Source organism: Pezoporus occidentalis, unplaced genomic scaffold (assembly GCF_034315485.1).
Source record: "Pezoporus occidentalis ecotype Australia unplaced genomic scaffold, CSIRO_AGI_Poc_V1 ctg183, whole genome shotgun sequence".
In the NCBI taxonomy this organism is placed as follows: Eukaryota; Metazoa; Chordata; class Aves; order Psittaciformes; family Psittacidae; genus Pezoporus; species Pezoporus occidentalis.
The window spans coordinates 1,529,397-1,551,680 of record NW_026913673.1 but is presented as its reverse complement, the minus strand read 5'-3'; the positions used below and the strand labels follow the sequence as shown (position 1 = coordinate 1,551,680).

The following is a 22,284-nucleotide window of genomic DNA, read 5'->3' as shown; positions in this document are numbered from 1 at the left end:
CCTCTGGAGACGAAGAAGCAAACTAAACCAAGTCACAGCCCTCTAGCACCCTCCCAGTGTAAGAGTGAAGTCTCCATCCTTATCTCCCCACAGATGCTCACAAATCACTTGCCTCTCATAGGCAACCATTGCAGGACAGTCATGAACCAAAAGGTGCACAGAGACTGAGCAGGACAGTGTGTCCTTGGTCTCTTCTAACACATGGCTTACGTGCCTCAAGAACACATGAAGAACCCCCCCTCTGCTGCCCCTGCTTCTGTAGTCCGAAGCTTCCACCTCTGAGAAACAGAGCTATCAATTCAGTACCTTTCAAAGCATCAAACACACAACTACAAGAAGCAACAAATTTTGAAAGCACCAACAGACAACTTACAATGAGCATTGTAACAAGCAGGTTCTTCTTGGTGACCTGAGCATGTGAGAAGATGTAGTTCAACACAGCATTCATATCACTTTTATTCTCTTCCCGAAGTGTAAAGACACACTTGTCATAGTGACCTGCAATCAGAAAGGACCATTTTTGCCAGTCTCCACACCCCTGTGTTAAGGAATACATGTTACAAGATGTGCCTTTATTTTTCTCCATACATGTTTTGAGAATCTGCTTTGCATGGTCTACCCAGCTCTGAGAATAAAGCATTCCTTCCACCAGCCCTCAACTGCAAACTGTAATTTAAACATCCTACTCTTGTTAAAACAGTTCCAACACCAAATACCTCCTTTGTGAGCAATTCAAAAGGGAGGAATGGTGAGCTCAGTCTTTCATTTCAGTGACAACCAAAATAAAATAACAGCAAAAAGACTTGCTCCATCCTCTACTACCAGCAAATTGAAGTGGAAATGAAGCTGCAGTACCATTAGGATGGTGCAGGTAATGGAGCAGGACAAAAGAAGAGTGGAATCTGAACTACCTGTAAGAGCTGGAGCCTCAAAATCACCTAGTGCTCCACTGCCCTCTTGTGCCTGCATGCAGCAGTGCAGTGCATTTAACTCGACTGTGTTTCAGGCTGAGGTTTGCTCTTGGGAACAGCAAGCAGTTTCCTGGTGTTCTACTGCAGGTGCAAACAACTCAGTGATCTTTTGGGGGTTCTTTCACTGCATTTGATTTTATTTCCATAGAATTTAATAAACAGGCAAGAGAGACCTAAACAGGGTGGTGAATTTAAACAGTTTTTCCAACTCTAATTTTGCTGCAGATGCTCAGGAATCAGGAAATAAATCAAGCTTCTACTATGAAGCTTCTACATGTGGAGCCCTAACCCTGATCACAAAGTTAGAGTAGTCTTTATTGAGGGGGGTCCATGTGGACCTTCTGGAATCAAGTGTGGTTCTTTCAGAACTCAAATCCTTGACGTTCTTAGAGACTCACCATGCTGAAACTGAGTCTCCACCTTCAGATACTGACGGAGCAGATCCATCACCACTGCTTTCATGTGACCTCGAATGCCACTCCGGTACCTGCAGAAGCAAGTAAGTGAAACCTAGCACTTACTGTCAGTGAGACTGACCAAGCACAGCTTCTGAAGACCCACAAGTGAACAACACTCACCAGGAGTGGCAGAGCAAACCTGTCTGCTTACAGAAAGGAACATACCTGAAAACCCCAATTGTTACATGAATGCATAATTCCTGCCATTAATATTATGGGAAGCAAGGCTCATGTTTTGCAACCAACTATCCTTTTCTTCTACAAATACTCAAAACTCCAGACACTGGAAGGTGTAACACACACCAGCAGCTTAGTGAAATGGCCAAGATATGATCAGTGTCAGGATAGAAGTTAAATCTTTCATACGGCAATGGCCAAAACAGGATGTGTCTGTGTGCTTTCCACAGGCAGCCAGGAGCCACACACATCCTCCTCCCTGTGGACCTGAGGGAAGTGTGCAGGCTTACTCCTCGTGATTTAGACTCTGAGTGTAATAAAACCATTTGAACACAGATGAGCAGGCTCAGATCTTTCAAGCATCAGAAGAACACCTCAGCCAACCACCCAACAGTTAGGAAGCAGCCCTGAAAATGGCTCACCTCTGTACCAGCTGCACAATGCTCTGAGTGTTCATGAAGAAGACCTCACGCTCCGATTTGCGGTTCAAGGTGGCTGCGTGGCTATCCAGGATATTGGCGATCTGAAAGAGAGCAATCACATCAGCGTCCCTGTCCCAGTGGGACAATCTGGCTGAGCAGCCAGCAGAGAAACTGAGCTCTTCCAAACAGACCAGAGCTCCAGCACACCCCAGCGAAGGCCAAAGCCTTATAAAGTGCTAAGGAAGATAACGACCTGACAATGATACAGAAATCAATGCACAGTACCATATACTGGGGAAATCATCTTCCAACACCTCATTACGTGACCAGGCTTCCCTTGGCTGCAATCACTCCTTTTTAACGTCAATACTACATATTGCACTGCAGCACATGCACCAGGCAAAAAGCAAATAAGTAAACGCCCACAAGGCCACTGATAGGATTAAACTGCTGCCAAACTGCCTGTTTAAAGCTACACTGAGCAGGGAACACACATCCTTCAGTACAGGCAAAGCAGGCAAGCTCAAGTGATACAGGTAAGTATATTTCATCATGAAGATCCCATGTTGAAATGCATCCTTCAGGTCCAACTAAGCTCCAGATAATTTAAAGGAGCCTTCCCTCCCTCTCTCTTTGCCCAAACACAAATCAATTTTTGTTTCCCTATAAAGTGTGGTTTCATCACCTGTTGGCTGGGAAACTGGCAAAGGACTGATGTGATGTTGCTGGCATATTGGGCCATCTCCTTCTTGATGGATTTCTCTACATTGGGTGGAATCCGTCCAGAAACACTGGTCATGATGTCCTGAAGCTCCAGCAGAGGTAAAGATGGATCTCTCAGTGTCTTCATTAGTCGCTCAACCCAGCCCTTCACCTGGAGAGACACAACTTGGTGTAAAGACAAGCATGAAGAAAAGAGTAAGCAGCAAAAAGGGAGAAAAGGCTTTTCATTGAGGTCTTCTTCCATACTGTTTTACCACACAGCTAATCCAGGGACTGAGAGAGAGAGCTGGAATGGATGACACAGCTGCTGTGCTACCTTAAACCAAGAGCTGACTCAGATTCATCCACCTTCTTAACTCCTCCCTCTAGGACTTCTACCACAGCTGGCTACACATGTACAAGGCTGCAGTGACAAGCAGTAAAGATCTAGCTCAACTCCTTGCCTTTGTTTTGGGTGCCACCAATGGGATTTCCCATCTTACTTTCTGGTGAGATTGACTGGGAGGAAGTCCAAGAAAAAAAAACTGAACTGAGCTGGCACTAGCAGGGTAGCACTGCCTGAATCCTGACATGCAAACTGGCCAGCCTAACCTTGAACTGATAAAGAACCAATGGATACCTTGCTGCTGAAGTAGGGCTCTGGCAGGCAGTATCCATTCATCACATTGACCAGGTTATCCAGGACATAATGGAAGATGCGATGGAGTTTCTCACCTCGAAGTGCTGTGCTCTGGATCTGAGGCAAGGTACCTGTGTGCAGTTCAGCCTGGGAACACAATGAACAGCACAGTTTGTCACTAAGCCACCTGCACAGCATCATCCACGGTGGTAACATCCAGTTTACCCTCAATTGGAGACTCAGACTGAACTTGGAAGAATTCCCTGTGTGGAAAATGCACTTGGTTGAGAGACAGGAAGGTTATGAGCTGGATCTCCAACAGTTCCATGTTGTGTATACACACAAAATAGGCCAACGGTGCTACTGAGGTAAGAAGGGGACAAGAATGTATGTAACTTTACACTGAATCAAAGAAAGAGACAACCTGAGCTCTAGTCCTCACCTGAGACAAATGAGTGGTAAAGTGACAATGCCAGTATACTGCACACATCTGAAACTGGTTCCTTACACAGGACCATCTCGTATCACTCTCAACATCACTCCCCTATTCAAACCACAGCAAACATCTGCACTTCCTGCAGCTTCTCACCTGCTGAACCCTGCTGGGATCATCCAGCTGGAGCTTGGCAATCACACAGCCTGGATCCAAGACAGCTCCTGGGCGTTTGACATAATGGATGCAGCCTGATTCTCCTGCTGTGAGTGTCATCACCATTTTCATTACCTGTAGCAAGGGAAACATGTTACCCACACAGCTGCCACACTGCCCCAGTGGTTCTAGCTTTGTGAGCCAGCAGCCAATGTCCTACCACAGGCAAACCTTCATGAGCACCTTTTGGGTCCAGACTTTCACAAAGGCTTAAAAACACACACACTGGGAATGAAACCCCAGGCAATAAAGTGAATGGTAGAATGGAATAACTGGCCACAAACCAGCACAGCAGGAATGTCATCTGTTCCACACTGCCTAGACCAATAGGTACTCGTGAAGGTCCCATATTCAACACAATGAAAAAAGCAGATACAATTTACTGCGGCAATAGAGTTCACTGCACTCTAAAGACTAGAGGTGAGTGAGCCACTTGCCAAAGCTACAGCAACACATTTACTTCTAGCAGAGGGAACCAGGATTGCTTTCTAGAGGTCACAGGTCTCAGACTGCTCTTTGCAGAGATTCTTCCTTACATCAACACAGAAGCTCTTTGCCTTCAGTGCAGAAGGGCTGGGTATGAGGGGAGATGGTTTAGTTTTACCATCGGTATACTACACACCACAACTGGGAACACAGGAATCGAGTAGGTGGTTCCTTCTTAGCCATGGCTCTGTTGCAGCGTAAAAGCACTTACATAAAATATGTGGATCTCTGGCTTGGTATTTTTCTCCTACACATTGTCCTCAATGGGTTTAATTGCCCCTCTGTCAACACACACCCTCCCCTCCCTCAAATCTGTTTGAGCCATTCACTCCTACACAATCTCTCATGCTTTCCTCACAGTGATGCAGAAATTGTTCATCCTCCTCTTCTCCAAGAGTTAAGGAACTTCCAAGGGAGAAGGGAGGAGTGACACTGATTAACTCATCCAATCGACCTGATAAATGAATAGGTAATCAGAGAACTCTTTATTTGCTACTTAATCTTGTCATATGACTGTTTCCGAGTCTGTGTTAGTACTAAACAGTGATATACACACAGACAGCCTTCTTCACCACAGCTAGAAAACACAGTACACATGGACACCACTCTGCCTTGGTGTCACAGCAAGATCATAACCATGGTTATGGTTATCTGAGAGAAATTTTGCTTATCATGTGGTATACAGTCATCAGCACTCCAATTTCAGCTGTTAAGCACTTAATTTCTTCCCCACCCCATCAGCTGTCACTGCTGATTCCTGTGTTAGCCCAAGTTAAAGACAACATCTGGAAAGGAAATACTGTGACTTATCCCTTGTGCTCAGTTCCCAGGTTCAAAACATTCAACTTCTCACCCCTCACACCAGCTTTTGCCTGGGCAGATTCAGCATCTGCAGCCAAGTCAGTTCTCCGAGACTCTTTTACCTCTATTTCTGCAAAGCACTGGCCAGCAAACACGTGGCCCCCATCCTCCACCACGTACTGGATGAGCTTCCCAGCGGAAGGTGAGCGCAGAATGGAGGGATCGTTCTCCTTTTCAAACACACAGGTCTTGTTCCCGATAGTGATGCGATACCTGGGAAAGAACGGGGTAAATCACTGCAACAGAATTTCTTGGGGAAAGCATGCAAAGGGGAAAATGCATTCTCTCTTTCCCTGTTCTAAAGAAACCCCCTTCAACCAGCTCTTCCGAGCTGAAAGGCCCAGCCCTGCATCTGAAAGTTCACATTAATTGCATCAAACTAAGTCTATGGAAGCCAAGGATCAGCAAGCAGACACAACAGCCCTTAGCAAGGTTCGTTGTGTGCCACTTTTGCGCTGCTTCTCCACAAAACACTCATTACCAGAACCAGAAGCAAGGAAGTTCCAGATTTCATATAAACAAAGCCTGGTGTTACTGGAGATGACACTTGCTACACAGAACACCCAACACATGCACCAAACTGCCCGCGCAAAATCATCTTGTGTCCAGCACAAAGCTGAAGAGAGCAGGAGTGACCCAAACTTTCCTTGTAATCCTGACCAGGTTCGTTGCATTTGTCACAGAAAAGAAACCAGCAGAGGGGGCAGTGGTTTACGTTCCAGAAGATGGAAGATTTACGGACCTTATGGCTCTGATCCCTGCAGGGAGTTTTGAGGGAATGCACTGAAACAGCAAATCTTGGGTCTGTTTCTGAGGCACTTGTGGGGTTTCAAGGATTTTGAAGATTTTCATATTCTGTTTTTTTTTGGTTTTTTTTATAACCCAAAAGGGCACTTTTAAAGAACCAGCAGGAGAACATGGACTCCACAAACATCCAGATCTTTGCTCTAACAGTAGCCAAGATCTGCTCTTGAGGTGAAGGCAAATTCTCCCTTTAAACTCATCCATGCTACACCCACTAGCCCCTTCCTAGGAGAGCATTCCATTCCCAACTGATGTGTAAAGTTACCAATACACCTAATTCTGGCTTGTATGCAAATTAAACAGTGACCTTTACAGGTTGCTACCTGTCCACTTCTTCTTTCATGTAGGTAGTATAGCTGCTACCATCGTAAGACAAGAGCAGTCCTCCATCGCTCAGCCGGTGCACGTCCACCTCCACACAGGAGCTGTTCATGATCACCACGTAGGAATTGGGAGACTGTCGGGTCACCTGCAGGTCCACAAGAACAGTATGGAGCCCATGAAATGAACCCAGCATTTACAGCACCTTGGTTGCCACAACAGACAGTTTTCCAGCACTCCAACAGTGGGAAATGAAGGGGAACAGAGCCACTTGTTCTTATGTTAGATGGGAAAAGCACAAGAATTTGGGATCACAAGGCCAAGCATTTAGCAGTCGAGAGATGCCAGAACTAATGCTGTCCATTAATCTTGATTAAATCCTTTCACACCTATGCATTAATAGTACAGGATTGATTATGCAATCATATACCATTTCTTCACCCTGATCTACATACAAGGCACAGTCATGTACTAATATTGCCTAATGAACGCGAGAAGTAACAAGAAAGAGACTGTCTCCTGGAGAAAGCAGCTAAAGCTCTCCCTGGAGAAAGGCATCCTACCACAGCCTCTGCCACAGAGCTCCTGCTTGAAGCTGGGTAAACACTTAGAGCACCCTTTAGTGCTGTTCAGTGCCTCTCACCAAAGGGGTGCCAAAATACAATCCTGGAGGTACAGAATCTTTACAGCTGCAAAAAGCAGTGCATGGTCATGTCACTAAAAGCTGCACTGTAATAAATTTGCCCAAGTAAGCTCATTGAGATTGCACAGGCAATCTTCAGTCTAGTATTTCCTAACCCGTGTACACTTGGTTTTGAAACCTCTCAACAGTGTTTCTAACATGGTCTTTTTGCACACAGCAATGAAAAAGCACCACTAAAGGGAAAAAATACTATAGATTCTGGTCATGCTGATGAAACTGGGCTCAAAACACCAACAGAATAGATCTACATGTTCGGAGACATCAATCGAAAGTTCTGGTCACCCAACAGGCAGTATTCTTTGCCAATCACAAAGTTTTCTCCACCCTATGCAGACCATGTCTTGAGCCTGAAAGATTAAAATGACCCTGAAAGATATTGCAATGGAAAGACATGATGGGATATCATCACAAGGGAGAGAGTACTGATTGCCCAACCCCACTAAAGCAGAGAAAATGAACTCTGCACAGATTTAATTCCAGTAATTATACATTACAAAGATTAAGCAAGAACAGCACAGGCATTCCCAAGTAAAAGAGACAAGAGGATGGGTATCCACACTGTGCATCGTACCTTCAGCACATACTTCCGTCCTTCATAGATGAGTTCCACATCCACAGTGTTCAGCAGTGTATGAGCAGGCAGGACTTGGCCCCTTGAAAGTGAAGTATAAAACAAAACTGGTCTTTTAGAAGCCATCAAACTGCTACCAGGGGCCCAAATAGGTTCAAGGATGCATGCAAGAGTTTGGAAAACACTAGCAGAGAGATGGGAACAAGCTTTTAAACCATCTCTTCCTAGAAGAGTCTATCAGAGAACAGTCAGCAGACAACAAGCTCTGTGTATTTCTGGACTGGACCTGAATCAAACTTGTAAGTCACAGCTCATGACTATTGGCTTCTCAGCAATTTTACCTTTCTAGAGAGTGCAGGAAGTTGGAGACGCTGTTGCGGAAGCTCACATCAGCCACGTGCAGAGCTCCACACACCACTCCCAGCATCGTATCAGGCCTCTCAGCCTAGAAACAAGGGTACACAACACCATTCCATCTCCTTTAGCTTCAGCCCATTCTGGACAACCACTTGCAGAAACAAGTAATCTCAGCTTTATTTCTGGTTCACAGCCAACCTTTCTTAATTGACAAGGAATCCATGCAAGTACAAATAGAAGCAATTACATTTGTAATTCCTTCAAAGAAAACCACACTTCTGAATTCCTGGATCACACCTTGAGGCTCCACCTACATGTCCACTAAATCTGTCCCAAACTGCAAACCAAAATACCAGCCTTAATTCCCACGTACACTAAGATGCTTTTCTGGTCAATATCATGATGGTTGAGGAGTTGTTTGCTATAAATAAGAACTAAGGCCAATGAAAATATTAATTTAGAAAGCAATAAGCAGAAATTAACCACTCCTAAATCCTTATCCTCTTGCAACCAGCATGCACCAAGCTTGTCCTCATGCCATTTCCCTTCTCACTCCAATCTGTAGTCTGTAATGGAAGCAGCAGCACCTGAACTTTCTCAGCGATAAGTCGATCCAACCAGCCCGTGTCAATGCGGTTCTGCTGGAAGCTTTCTGTTTCCAGGAGTTTAATCAAGTACTCCACAGTGGTTCTGAAATCCCCTCGGATGGACAGCTCCTTCAAAGCCACTACCATGTTTCTGAAAGAGAGAAGAAAACCTATTATCTATCCCGTACTAACAGCAACGATGTGCAAACTGGTTAACTTCAGGTAGCTCCCCCCTATGAGCTGCTGGGGAAAAACAGTCTGAAGGTAACAGCAGAAGAGCGCGTGCACTGGACCAAGATCCCGTATAACAAGCTTGGGAATGACAGAATGTTAATTTCCTTCAATCTGGTGCAGGTGGGAATGAGAGCAGCTCAGCCAGCCAAGATATAGATCAGGCGTTCCCACTGTTACCACACAGGCATTTACCACATGTCAGGAGCATAGATAGGACAGACAGATGTGGTCTCCATCCCACAAAGAATAGAAGAGAGAAAAGGCTATGGATACAAACAGAGCCTAGATGACAGGTCAGACAGTCCCGTCTTGTGACTGGATGCTTCCTCATTCCACACGACAGAAGGATGCTCGGTGGTTTATAAACCATTATAAGGCACTGGCCTAACAAGTTATCAGTGTTTCTCCTTTTAGAAGCCTTCCACCCAAATGCTTTCTAGGAAGGACTTCAACACAACAGTAGCTGCACCATATCCCAGCAGTAGGCACACAAGGCAGGAATGAAACAGAAAGATAAACTATAAAGTAAGCAAAAAGTGTAGAAATGTAGGTGCAACACAGTGGAACTGCAAAGCAAGACAGGATGAGAAGCCTGACCATGCTGTGGGAAACAAGGCAAAGAGAGAGAAACTCCAAACACCTACAAGTACGGAAGCAGCCTTGTTTTTCCATGGCACTTTGGATCAAAGAGGACAAAACCAAGCAATTCCCAAGGTTCTCCCACTTTTCTGACTACTTACGAGATGGCTTCTTCCCGGTTTTCTCCCCAAGAGAAGCAGTGACCAAATTGAGAATCAGCAAATTCATGAAGCCCTCCTGCAGCAGCCACACTGAAATAGCCCCAGACATTCTTATTGCTGCGGAAGTTCAGTTCCTGAACTGTTCCAGAACTGGGCTTAAATCCCTGTAAAGACAGACAGACATTGCTATACACCCTAAAGAAAAAGTAAATAATCCAGAATTAGGGAAGTAATCAGAGTTCTGAAGGCCAGAGCACTTTATGCTGCAACATCACATATACACAAATAAGTTCAGGCTGTGTCTAAACAGAACCATCAGCTAAATGAGATAAAGGAAGAATGCTTTATATTTGCTGCCAAAATGTTCAGCAGGGAGCAGCAGCAGGGATTGAACCTCGGTGTAAGGCCCCAGTTCTCAGCATGTGGTCAGTAACTACGAGTTTAAAGCACTCACCTCATCAGGATTCTCACTAGTGATACGTGCAGCGATGACATGGCCGCGGGGACAGGGGACGTGAGCTGAGTTCTCAAAGTCAATAGATCCATCTCCCCATGGAGAAACACCATACATCATTCGGATATCCTTGATCCTGTGGAGGGGAATCCCCATGGCAATCTAAGGAAAAATATAATACAAATAGATAAAGACACATATAATAATAGTGATTATGATTATGCAAATAATAAAGTACCGCTAAGTAAGTTTCCCTCCTCGCTGAGAGGGCCTATTCCTTGAGGAATTAACTCCAACTCTGCAGAAGCTGATGCTGCGGTTCCAGTAGAGCGGATACACACACATGCCTGTTTTCTGGTCTCCACTGACACGTCTTGGAACGTTCATACTTCTCAGGACAGCTGAGCTCAGTGTAATATCCACCTTAAGCCCTTCAGCCAGTATATTCCATTGAGTGATTAAAAGGCTCCAGAGAGAGCTGGCCAGGGCTGACTCAGCTGAGGATGGGCACACATAAGGCCTGTTATATTAAGGTCCCCATGAGACAGAAGGCTCCTAATTGTCAACTTGCTTCACAAAAAAATTTCAGTGCTTAAAGTTGATCTAGTCATAGAATCATGGAATGATTTGAGGTGGAAAGATAATCCAGTTCCAACCCCTTCTGCCATGGACAGGGATACCACACACCAAACCAAGGCTCTGTCCAAATTGGCCTTGAACACTGTCAGGGATGGAGCATTCACAACTCCCTTGAGCAACCTGTTCCAGCACCTTAGCTCCCTCACAGGGAAGAGCTTCTTTATATCCAACCTAAACTTCCTCTGTTTCAGTCTGAATCCATCACCCCTTGTCCTATCGCTATAGTCCCTGATGAAGAGTCCCTCTCTCCACCATCCTTGTAACCCCCTTCAGACACTGGAAGCTGCTCTGAGGTCTCCATGCAGCTTCTCTTCTCCAGGCTGAACAGCCCCACCTTTCTCAGCCTGTCTCCCTACGGGAGGTGCTCCAGCCCCTGATCATCCTCATGGCCTCCCCTGGACTTGTTCCAACAGCTCCATGTCCTTTTTATGTTGAGGACACCAGAACTGCACACAGTGCTGCAAGTGGAATCTCACAAGAGCAGATTAGAGGAGCTTCTCTTCACACTCCTTTTACCTGAAGCAGTCCAGGAGAAACAACTAGAAAATAACCTCTCTTTGCTTTCCAAATCAGAAAGAGCCAAACAGCAAGGCCATAACTTAGCGCAACAGTTGTAATAGGATGGATGCATATACATCTATATATAGATACACACACACACACATACATATATATACATTGGAATACTGAACAAAGCTTTGCTCCAGCCATAAAAGATCAATGCCAAGATGAGAGAGTACCAAAATGAGCCTTTGAATTACTGGGTGTTCTGTAGAGGGGGACCAAAATAGGCCTTTGAATTACTGGGTGTTCCGTAGAGGAGGAAATGTGGACATGCCATGTATCACCTATCCGCACATGCAGATATAGGCCATGTTTAGGAGAGCTCTCTAACACTTGGCTTTATATTCTCTCCTCTATCAGTACCACAATCTATTCACCTGCAGTGTGAGTATGTGATCTGGTTTTAACACAGAACTCTGACTCAGACAACAATCCACCCCCGTGTTTTATTAAGCCTTCAGCAGAACAGGTTTTTCATGCTTGGGCCTCTTCATACAGTTTGAGTACTTCTGAAAGCCTCCAGGAGCCAGGGCCTGGGCACTTGACTCACCTGGAGCTGCGCTGCAGGCAGATTGACATCAGCCACCATCTCTGTGCAGGGGTGCTCCACTTGCAGGCGGGGATTCAACTCCAGAAAGTAGAAGCTGCCGTCCTGGCTGTACAGGTATTCCACAGTGCCAGCACTCACGTATCCCACCATTTTGGCAAGCTTCACTGCACACTAGGATATAGGAAAAGGAGCATTTGATTTCCAGACCCTGCGCCCAGTTACTGCGCTCTGTTCATCCATTCCTCCCACTTCAGACTTTTTGGTTGGCATTCCAAAACACCCAAAAGCTTGGAACAGGCCTAAAAACTGCTCAGAGAAAAGCACGTGGCACAGGAGCTTTGGTTTACAAGTTACAGAAGCCAGAGTTTGAAGCAAATATTTATTATTCAGCATCAAACAATTCATGTAACTCTTACAGCTTGCTTTTAATGTGACAGCTGTGGAGCAGCCTTTAAAACGCATGTACCCCAAAAACAGGAGAGAAGTGTGGTTTAAATGTTTTTTGTCATATTACATGGTATTAAATTATTGTCATATTATTTCATGGTGGACTCAGTTTTGGAATGCGAGTCCCATTGGGAATGCGAGTCCACACTAACCAGTGTGCAACACACAACCCTATATTGCTCCTATAGAAGACTCAAGAGTGCAAAACTCCTGATGGTGTCAAAAAACACCCCTAAGTCCTGCCTGTTTCTGGAGTCTCACAAGGCAAAGAGAACCTGCAGAGCCCCCCTCACCTGTTCCATGTGCTCAAACACCACCGAAGTTGCAATAGAAGCAGGTGCTTCCTCAATAATCTTCTGGTGCCTGCGTTGCACGGAGCAATCCCGGCCAAAGAGTGAGATGGCATTGCCGTACTGATCCGCCAGGATCTGCACCTCCAGGTGCCGGGACTGCTTGGCCAGTCTCATCACAAAGATTGGAGAGCCTGGGACTTCAGCTTGAACCTACAGCAGAGACAACACAAATACACTGATCATTTCTTGTAAGCATCTTAGTCACAATCATCCCAATTGATTTTTTAAGCAAGGAACAGCCATAACGCTTCCCCTGGGCCACCTAAGGCTGAGAATACACTTTGTTCACTTGTATACAATTACAGTACCACTTCCTTTCCTCTCACCTTTCCTAAGTAACTCACAGGCTAAAGAAGGCACATGTCCCTCAACACTTCTGAGTTACATTGCTCATGCCCTCCATTACTTGGATTTATTCAGCACCTCCAGTAAAGTCTGGGCATTTGACAACGGTACTGGATATGCAGATAAAGTGAAATCCTGTCAACATACAGAGCAAAGAAAGCATGAACTCATGATTCAAAGTAGCTAAACATGCTCTGACACATAATGCAGTCTTCTTCAGCTCTTTAATGTTTCTGATACAGGGGTCTCAGAATCACCTAACCTGAGCATTCAGAACAAGACAGCACAAATCAACGGGAAAAGTTACCTGTCTGAATAGGTTGGGGAAGTCATCTGCGTTGTTAACCTTCCTAATTCCTTTTCCTCCTCCTCCTTCAGAAGCCTTGATCATGACAGGGTAGCCAACCTCCTCAGCAGCCTGACCAAGATGGGCAGAAAAACACATGGGTAAGTACAAAACGGTTGAAAAGATCTTTATTTTCCTGTTGATTTGTGTCCAAGCTTCTATGCCTGCCTATTTAGTAACCAAGACATGACTGGGACAGAAACCAAATATCCCAGTTTGAGAGGATGCCTGAAGTTGGAAAAAGGAGCAGCGCTTTTGTGACTCTTGCTTCTCAAAGCGATTACAAAATCTTTTGTCATTAAATTCACTAACTCACAGAAAAGCTTTTGTAAAAGATGGGAAGTCGTTGCACTGGGTAACACAAAGATCATGTATCCCACTCCCTTCCTTCACAAAGGAAGACTCCCAAATCCTGCACTGTGCCAGCAATATTTCTTATTCCAGAAATCTTCCTCAAAGAGAAACTCAACAAAAGATGAGATCAAGTATGAGGCCATGGGTCATTATTAAAAACACCTCCTTCCTGCATTAACCAAAAACCAGAAGAGTCCTTAGTGAAATACAACTCTGGTTCCGTATCTTGTCCCTCTCCTAATTCCCACCTCATCCTGCAGGCTGGGTCCATGTGAAAGATCGCTTTCCAGATTCCAAGGCTCAGCTCTGTGAGGCTGACAGCCTAGTTCTAGTTTGTCCTCCCGTTACAAATACATCAAACCTCCAGCTCTCTCCAGCAAGACCTCAAATACCTCCAGACCACCAGCCACCCACCCGCAGTCCATCGTCCGCGTCTTTCACGTAGCCTTTTTCATACAGCTCCTGAGGAACATTGAGGATTCGCTTCTGCAGATCATTCTCCTGCCAGTCCACTCGAAGACCTGAAATAAAAGCAGCATCTTCTTAGCTCGAGAGAACTCACACAGCAGACATGAGTGAAACAAACAGCAGTCAAACACAGACACAGCAGAAACAATCCAGTTCCACAAGGAACTGGTCTGGAAGCATTTAGAAGAGAGAGAATGCAGAATGCAAAGAGATATTCCTGCTTCCTGGAGAGCAGATGCAACAAGTTACATCCTCTTTCATTTCCCCTGTGTAATTCTGTTGCCATTTACAGTCTTTTCAAACTGCATACTGCTTCCATGGAAGTACAGTATTGGCCATGTGCTCCAAAACTACACACTCCATGCTAGAAGACTGCAGAAACGCCAGAAACTGCAGCTGTTCTGTTAGAGCTACAGCCCATTACACAACATGGAAATTCTGCCTGGCATACCCATATATATCACAGTAGCTAAGCCTCAAGTACAGATGTGAAATTCTAAACAGATGGAACATCCCTTGGAACACCTTTTTGTGCAGAGACACTTCTTACAGGTGAGATGTGGGGAAGAAAATATTACTAGAATGATCTTGATAAGCACATGGCAGTTTCCTTCTTACCACTGCCACTCCAAGGAAGAGTTGGAATGCCAGCAGTCTGTGCCACTATGGAAGAAGCAATTTTATCTCCTAAGGCCCACATTGCTTGGCTTGGAGGACCTGCAAAGAGCAAAAACAACACATGAGAAACACAAGAGATAGCAGCCATTAGGCAAACATCCAGAAGTCTAATCTAGGTTTCATGCCTATCTTTAAACATCACACGTGTCCAAAACTTTACCAAACATGCAGATTCATGTGGTTCAGGGGATGAGGCTTACTGCACCAAACATCTCCAGCACTTAGTTAACTACACTGCTAACCGGATCACAAACTTCATGGACTGTCCATGGAAAACTCCACTCTTTCCAGAAACCCTGAGTACAAACACCCTCTTCAAAATGACAACAGGGACATTCAGCTTGTGAAACAACCTGCTTTAACAGGAATCTCTTCTGATTTTGTATCCACAATAGTCAAAGGTGTGTTGGAGAACTTGCCAATTCTCCCATACAGGAACTAATTCCCAGCATAAGTCCAAACCTCATCTGTTTTCATTAGCCTCAATGACTGGTAACAGAGTACACCATTAGACAGCACAGTGTGTTGCTCTGACTACTGTAAAGAACGTATCATTCACCTTGCACTTGTAAACCATCTGTCATGGCTCTCTTTTAGACTCAGGATTTTCTCCCCCTAAACTTCTTGTCTTAAAATAGGGACCAGACATTAGATCAGAAGCGTATATCCTCACCCATGAAAGCAATCCCATTTTTGTGGAGAAGCTCTGGTAGTTTAGGGTTCTCAGATGCATGTCCCCAGCCAGCCCACACAGCCTGCAGAAGAAAATAGCATAATTTACTCTTTGTTTTAGGAGAACAAGTGGAAACAGGAAGCATGCAGATACTTAACGTCTTTCTTTTCCCCACTGGAAACAGCCTCATAACATTCAGAAGCCAAACCAGTCCCCTGAACTACACGGTAAGTTCAGTTTAAAGGGCTACTGCCTTGCATCTTGTAGACAAGTCAAAGAAGGCTGCTGCAGGAAGCTGTCGAAGAGCAACTAAGTGCAAGGAAGCAAAGGGCTGAAGGGAACCTTCCACCTCCTGCAGGTATTCATGCTGGGAAATCCACTGCACTGTAACAAGCATTGTGCCCTTTGGTGCTAGCATAGACCTGTGATTTCAATTTCTTTGACCTTTCTCCCCAGAGAGAAGACTGCTTAGTATGTTAGCTCCTGTTTTGAGAAGTACTTTTGACCCTTCTCACCTGCACTGGAATCCGCTTCGCAATATCAAGAATGAGTTCCACATTTGCATAGTTGTTATTGTTTGGTCCTCCTGGAACTGGGACGTAGTGATCTGCCATTTTAATATACTCTGCAAACACAAAGAAGGGCTCTTTTAGGTTGCAAATCTAATAAACGGGACTTGGTCTAAAATTCCCTAAATGGAACGGACGGAAGTACTCCATCTCCTCCCAGAAGGATCAGTTACTTGCCAGAATGGGACGTGATGCACGGACAAACACTGAACTTCTTGTGGGCACAGAGGTCTGTGCTAGGAGAGGGTGCTGCACCTTCAGTGGTCTTCAGAACTCACCTGCGTTTGCTTTCAGATCCTCAGGAGTCACCATAACAACAAATCTGATGGCCCGCTCATTTCGAAACATCTCATAGGACCACCGGCGGATGGACCTCATGCACTTCACCGCTGCAATGCCATTATTTGCTATCAGCACCTGAGCACGTTAGAAGCAGGGATGAAACAGAGTCTAAACACCACCAAATGATAATGAAAACGGTTCTCTGCAGACTCTGGGTCCAGTTCTGGGGCTGTGCAGTTTCCTTGGGCAGCATTCAATTCAGCAAGAACATTTAATGGCCCATCAGTCAAGTTAGAAAGGGGTTCTTGCTTGACCTTAAAGACTTTAATGTATTATGTCTCATTTGGATTAAAGAGCAGAAGGACACAGGAAAATAGGTCTAACATGTACCTAAAACTTCCAATACCTGATAAGAAGAGACCTCATCCATTAAATGATATTTCCAAATACGTTCCTCAGTGTTTTTCCAGTCTACTTTTGTTACAGGTCTCCATAAATCCTTCTGTAGCTGCAGAAGTGCTCAACCTCACTCAATTTTTCCCCCGTCACACTAAGCTAGAACAATGGGATGTTTATTCATCACACAGAAAATGAAATGGGAACACAAAGGTTACAGGCACAAGCACAACTTTCAAGTTCAGGAATATTAAGTTTGGCTGTCAATTGGTGATACCTTCTCGAGAGACACCCTAGCTCAAGGGAAGGGAACACAACGCAATGTGCTAAAGAGAAAGAGGTCAATAATTTACCTTTTCAATAACCTTATTCCCTCCGAACCGAGTAACAAATTCTGCTGGAGAAGCCACAGTGAAATCCCGCTGCACATCAACTTTCTTCCTGTCCCGGCCTTGCTTCACAAGGTGTAAACCAGACATGCTGGGCCTAGGGAAATGGTGGGAGACAGAAAAAGGCAACTTGGCAGCGCAGATGTACACAGATCATTGTAAAGTTCCCCCTGACCATATTCCCCAGGCAAAGAAGCAGATCACTCCTTGCCTCCAGGCCACCAGGACCTGGTCCTCAGCTTTTACAGGGATGACTGGTTAGGAAGGAAGGATGAACAGTGCGAAGGTATTTAAACAACTCAGTGCTTTGGGAAGACCCAACAGCAACCAAGGGGGTCGGCGCTATTAGAGGAGTGGTGCCACTGCAGCATCAGTCCCCAGGAGCCAGGCAGGCCCTGCTGGCTGCCCTTGGGCCACAGGAAACCCATCAGGAACCTCTGCCCTGATCAGCTGCTGGAGAGCTGCTACCATTGAGCAACACCACAAGGAGGGCATGATGCAAAAACCAAACAAGGACACATGCAGCATCTAGAGATCTCCCTTCATAAGCACAGCCACCGAGGTCAGGTAGCTGAGAGCTCTAACTGTGGGGCTCACTGCCCCACATGAGGTTTGGAGCAACCTGGCTGCAATGAGCTGCTGTTACAGGTGCTTTGTGACAGCCTAAGAGGAAACAGGCAGAGTGCCCCTCACTTTTCCCCATAAATACGTTACAGCCTATGAAGATTTACCCATCTGGAATGCAGACCCTCCTTAACTCTGCAGCAGTAACGTGTGTTTTGACTGAGAAATCTGCTGATGAAAGAAGCCTTGGTCAAACAGTAGCAAATGTCTGGTTAACTCCAAATTCTTCTCTTACGCATGTTTCCTCTGAGCAATCACAGTGCTAAAACAGCCTAAACCTTGCATTAACAAGGAAGATCTGGACCCATGTCATCTAGAACCTACTCAAAAAGCTATGTGCCAAATCTGGTATAACCAACCATGAACTGTATGAGAAGGAAAGGTGACATTTTCAGGTAAGGCAAGATCAATGCTCAGATCTGACCATAAAGACATGCCAATCAATCCCATACAAGACGAAGCAGGTTCCTCCCTTCTACTGTGGCAAACCCTGATTTTGTTTTTAAGGTTTTCCAGAACAACAAGAAAGCAGCGCTTGAAGCTCAGACACATCAGTCTTTCTCTCCCATGACAAACGGCCATGCCTGACTTCAAGTTGAGTCTTGGTATAAGTGAAAACCTGTTTTATGCAGAGTGAAAGCGGCCTTGAAGCGATCCCTGAAGCCAAGAGTGGAGAAGGTAACAGGGAAACAAGATCAGTGGGGTGATTTTAAAGCACACTACAAAAACAGATGCGAGTCTGGGATATTCAACTGGCTGCACACCCAGTCCAGTAACCTGCTAGGCTGATACAAAGAGAAAGGCACAGACCAAGTGAGGTGCGCAAAGCTTCTCCCCTGTGTTACTTTCCCTTCTTCTTAACTGCACTTTCAGAGATAAACACCATCAATGAACTTAAAACTTGTCGCTATCAGCAAGAGTTCACAGACTGCTGTAATAAGCTCAGGAATTCAAGGAGAGGAGCTAACAGGCAAGAAAAAGAGGAAAGGTGCAGTTAAGGTTGAATTTCTACTAAATTTGTGTGTTTAAAGAGGGTCAGACTCTATGTCAAGGAGCACAGTCCAGCGAGACAGGTTTATTCACTGCAGATTTATTGAGGGCAGTCACACCAAAAATAGGAATAAGAGATCAACATCCTGGGGTCAGAATGTGTGAACACACATGAATAGGAACCATCCTGCCTGTAGTAATTTCTACTATACACACAAAGATACTGCTCCAGCTCAAATGTCAAAAGAACCAGAGGTTCGTCATCCAAAATAATGCACAAACACTTGCTCATGAGCAAGCAGAGTTCAGTTTCGTTTGTGGCAGCAAACATATCAAGAACATTAGCTGTATTTACCAGTAACCACTGGCTGCACATTGTGTCAAAACAGGAGAGGCGATTCTTTTTCTGCAGGGTAAGATGAGGCAGAAGTTGGGCAGCGCAGCAAAAAGAACACTGAGCTCTAAACAAAACAGAATAAATGCTGAGTTGAGCCATCCCTCCTAATCACCAGCTCACAGATGCTGTGTTTTGTTAGGCAAGACCTTCCAAAAGGCCCATCTATCCTTCAGAGCTGACAGAGCAGGAAGTCATGCAGAATCTCCGACTCTTTTAACACTGATTCCCCCATTAAAACGTATTCTAGCATCCTGCTTGGAGACTGCATGCACAGATACCTCAAGGTAACTGGCAAGGTTTCAAAGGATGAAATGAACATGGAAAAACAGCAGTATGCATTCCCAGTCTGGAGTGGCATTCCCACTTTTTGTGTATCCTTATGCTGCACCGAGGAGACACTCACATCCGTAACTCTTACCTTTGCAGCATGTGATACCTCATCTCCTGACTCTGCTCTGCAGAATCCTCCATGCTGTCTCAGTGAGGGAATGAACAGATCTCAGGCTCGCTTACGACTCCTCTAGTGCTGCTGCTGCTATTTGATTCTGAGAGCCCTGCAGCTCAAACCCCTGCAGGAGAAAGCTGCAAACAGCCTCTTGCACTCGGTGCAGTTCTCCTTCAAGCCGCGGCGCTTCCCAGATTGCTTCGCTCTTTTAACCTTTGTCCCTTGCTTTCCACCACCCCTCTCTGTGTGTGAGCCGCTCTCCTGTGACGCAGCACGCACAGTGCAGGGAGCAACTTCCCCCTTCTGCATTCAGAGGAAAGCAGCTAATCAGGAAAGAGAGAAAATGAGCTACAGGTTACGCAACCAGGCTTAACGCCCAGCACCGCTGCTGCAGCCCGGGTGATGCGCGGCGGCTCCCGCAGGCAGCGGTGAGCCCCAGCTCCTGCTCCCCACAGCAGAGCTCATGCAAGGAAGTGGAGACGGCAGGGTTGTCCCCATGTGCTCCCTCAGCATCCAGAGAAACTGACATGCCTAGATGGGAGCAGGCACCTCACTGCAGACAGCAAAGGAGCAGCGCAGGGGCTGGTCTGCCCAAAGAATTCAAGCCACACGTAGGATTTAATAGCACATTTCCAGGAGGGGTGGGGAGGTGGCAAGGAAAGCAATTCCAGAGGTGCCACGAAGAAAGTCAGAGGCACAGTTTGCATAGGCACACAGGCACAGTAGTGATCCAGCCAAGAGACAACAGAACGCGCTGGGCACCAGCTTGGAAGCTGGGAGACCCGGACAAGTCACAGCTTCTGTGCCTCTGTGTCTCCACCTCTAAAATGGAAACGAGATTCCTCCAAGTGCTATCAAAATAAAGTGTTCCAAGGTTCAATAACATCATTGGAGAAAGTAATAAAGTTTGCTCAGCACTGAGCCCATGTGAATACATAAACTACAAGTAGGGCCAGGATAAGGATGATGACTGTAGCAGTACAGCGAGGAGCAAACCTGGCCTGGAACTAGACACAGCAACCGGGCCACATTTCTCTGTTCCAGTGGAGGGCCATCTGCAGGCAGCACAGCTTTTATTCCATAGCACACACTCTTGGAACGTGTGTGCATCACCCAGGAGAGGATCACTTAAAAAAAGGAACAAGGAGGAAAAGTGTCACATTCACATGATGACAGCATGGAACCCTGAGGGTAAGGTAAGGTCACTACAGGGGACAGGGAGCTAAGGACAGCAGACAAAATCAGCAACGACCATCATGTGCCCGATAAAGTGTAAGCAAAACAACCCTCTGCAGATCCAGTTTCCTCAAGCTTTGTCAGCAGAAGGGTAAAGGGGACAGCGACACACTGTGGTAGTGAGAGGGGAGAGAAATCACCAGAGACAAGACACAGGGAAAGAAGAAACAGAAAACCCCAACGTTATATATCTACCTAATAACTAAATGCCTCTCTCACCTCTCCGCCTTTGTTTCTACTTGAAGAACTGCTCAAACTACCCAACTTTCCCATTTAACTCCTTTTAAAACAGCAGTATGCAAGAAAAATCAGCACTGGCTTCACCTTGAGGGGCCTCTGGCCACAGCACTCACCCAGGGGTGCTGCAGACCCTGCTCCCACACCCAGCAGGCACAGATGGAGCCATGACACTCTGCTCTCCCCGGTTCTCCAGGCTCCCACTTCCCTTCACCTCTGCAGGGAGGCCACCACAAACCCACCATTCCATCGGGTCCAAAGAAGCCATCGTAAGGACTGAGAATCATGAACCTACAAACTCTGCTTGAGAAAATCTGTGTCACCTTCTCTTCTGGTTCCCATCACACGAGACCAGCAAAACCCAACCGATGCTCATAGAATCCAGTTCCAACCCCTGCCATAGGCAGGGACACCTTCCACTAGTACAGGTTGCTCCAAGCCCCATCCAACCTGGCCTTGAACACTGCCACGGATGCAAGCAGTAAATGTTATATTCCATCATTTTCAAAACAAAACACTTGCATGATCTACAGCTCTGTTACATTTCCTCTGGTTCTGATCCTGATTTGGTTAAAATTTATACACAGTACAACTGAAAGGTTATTTTTCAGGCTTCACAAAAGCAGTTTCCCAAATACCTGCTCCAAAAGCCACACCCACAGCCCCGAACCCAAACAGTGTCTGAGCATTGTAGCTGCAAGGAAACAAATCCCACACGTACACACACAGCTTGACGTTACAGGAGCAGCTTCAGCACTGCTCAAAGCCATTCATCCTACCTCCTCTCAGCTGAATTCACTGCTGGGAAATCAACAGCCACGATTTGCTGCAACATCCCTGCACAAATACACTACCCCAGGATGTTGTTCTCATACAATACTTACCACGGAACATGCACACTCCCTACAAACCTCATTTCCTAAACGTAACACTACTCAGAGCTCAAAAGGCAAATAGAATATGAAAAGCATCCCCCTCTTCAGTCCCTAGGCCTGCTGGCAGACAAAGGGGAAGCCTGTGCAGCTCTCTCCTGTTCTAGCCTCCAAGATAAAAAGCATCTATCAGAGCCACATACCTGACGCACATCGCAGCCAGGAGCCTGCATTGATCCCAGCACTGCAACATGCCAAGTGCCATCAGTGACGTAGCGGTTTGTTCCAAAGGC

At 45.8% G+C, this 22,284-nt stretch overlaps 1 protein-coding gene across 7 annotated transcripts in view; it reads right to left on the bottom strand.

Annotated features, from left to right (window-relative positions):
• ACACA (acetyl-CoA carboxylase alpha) overlaps positions 1–22,284 on the bottom strand; it is a 113,981-nt gene that overhangs the window by 78,567 nt on the left and 13,130 nt on the right. For 6 of the 7 annotated variants that reach the window (XM_062615762.1, XM_062615755.1, XM_062615758.1 and 3 more), the window contains exons 4-25: positions 17,155–17,287; positions 16,402–16,540; positions 16,070–16,179; positions 15,555–15,636; positions 14,822–14,920; positions 14,150–14,256; positions 13,343–13,453; positions 12,631–12,840; positions 11,891–12,061; positions 10,138–10,299; positions 9,684–9,847; positions 8,710–8,860; positions 8,107–8,210; positions 7,766–7,847; positions 6,494–6,639; positions 5,429–5,579; positions 3,960–4,094; positions 3,371–3,517; positions 2,714–2,902; positions 2,029–2,129; positions 1,370–1,458; positions 374–498 (exon numbers count right to left, since the gene is read on the bottom strand). In XM_062615762.1, coding sequence (XP_062471746.1) covers positions 374–498; positions 1,370–1,458; positions 2,029–2,129; positions 2,714–2,902; positions 3,371–3,517; positions 3,960–4,094; positions 5,429–5,579; positions 6,494–6,639; positions 7,766–7,847; positions 8,107–8,210; positions 8,710–8,860; positions 9,684–9,847; positions 10,138–10,299; positions 11,891–12,061; positions 12,631–12,840; positions 13,343–13,453; positions 14,150–14,256; positions 14,822–14,920; positions 15,555–15,636; positions 16,070–16,179; positions 16,402–16,540; positions 17,155–17,287 — 2,908 coding nt within the window. Of the gene's footprint in view, positions 1–373; positions 499–1,369; positions 1,459–2,028; positions 2,130–2,713; positions 2,903–3,370; positions 3,518–3,959; positions 4,095–5,428; positions 5,580–6,493; positions 6,640–7,765; positions 7,848–8,106; positions 8,211–8,709; positions 8,861–9,683; positions 9,848–10,137; positions 10,300–11,890; positions 12,062–12,630; positions 12,841–13,342; positions 13,454–14,149; positions 14,257–14,821; positions 14,921–15,554; positions 15,637–16,069; positions 16,180–16,401; positions 16,541–17,154; positions 17,288–19,619; positions 19,807–22,284 lie in introns of those variants that run through there. The other variant, XM_062615760.1, reaches the window with a different exon arrangement.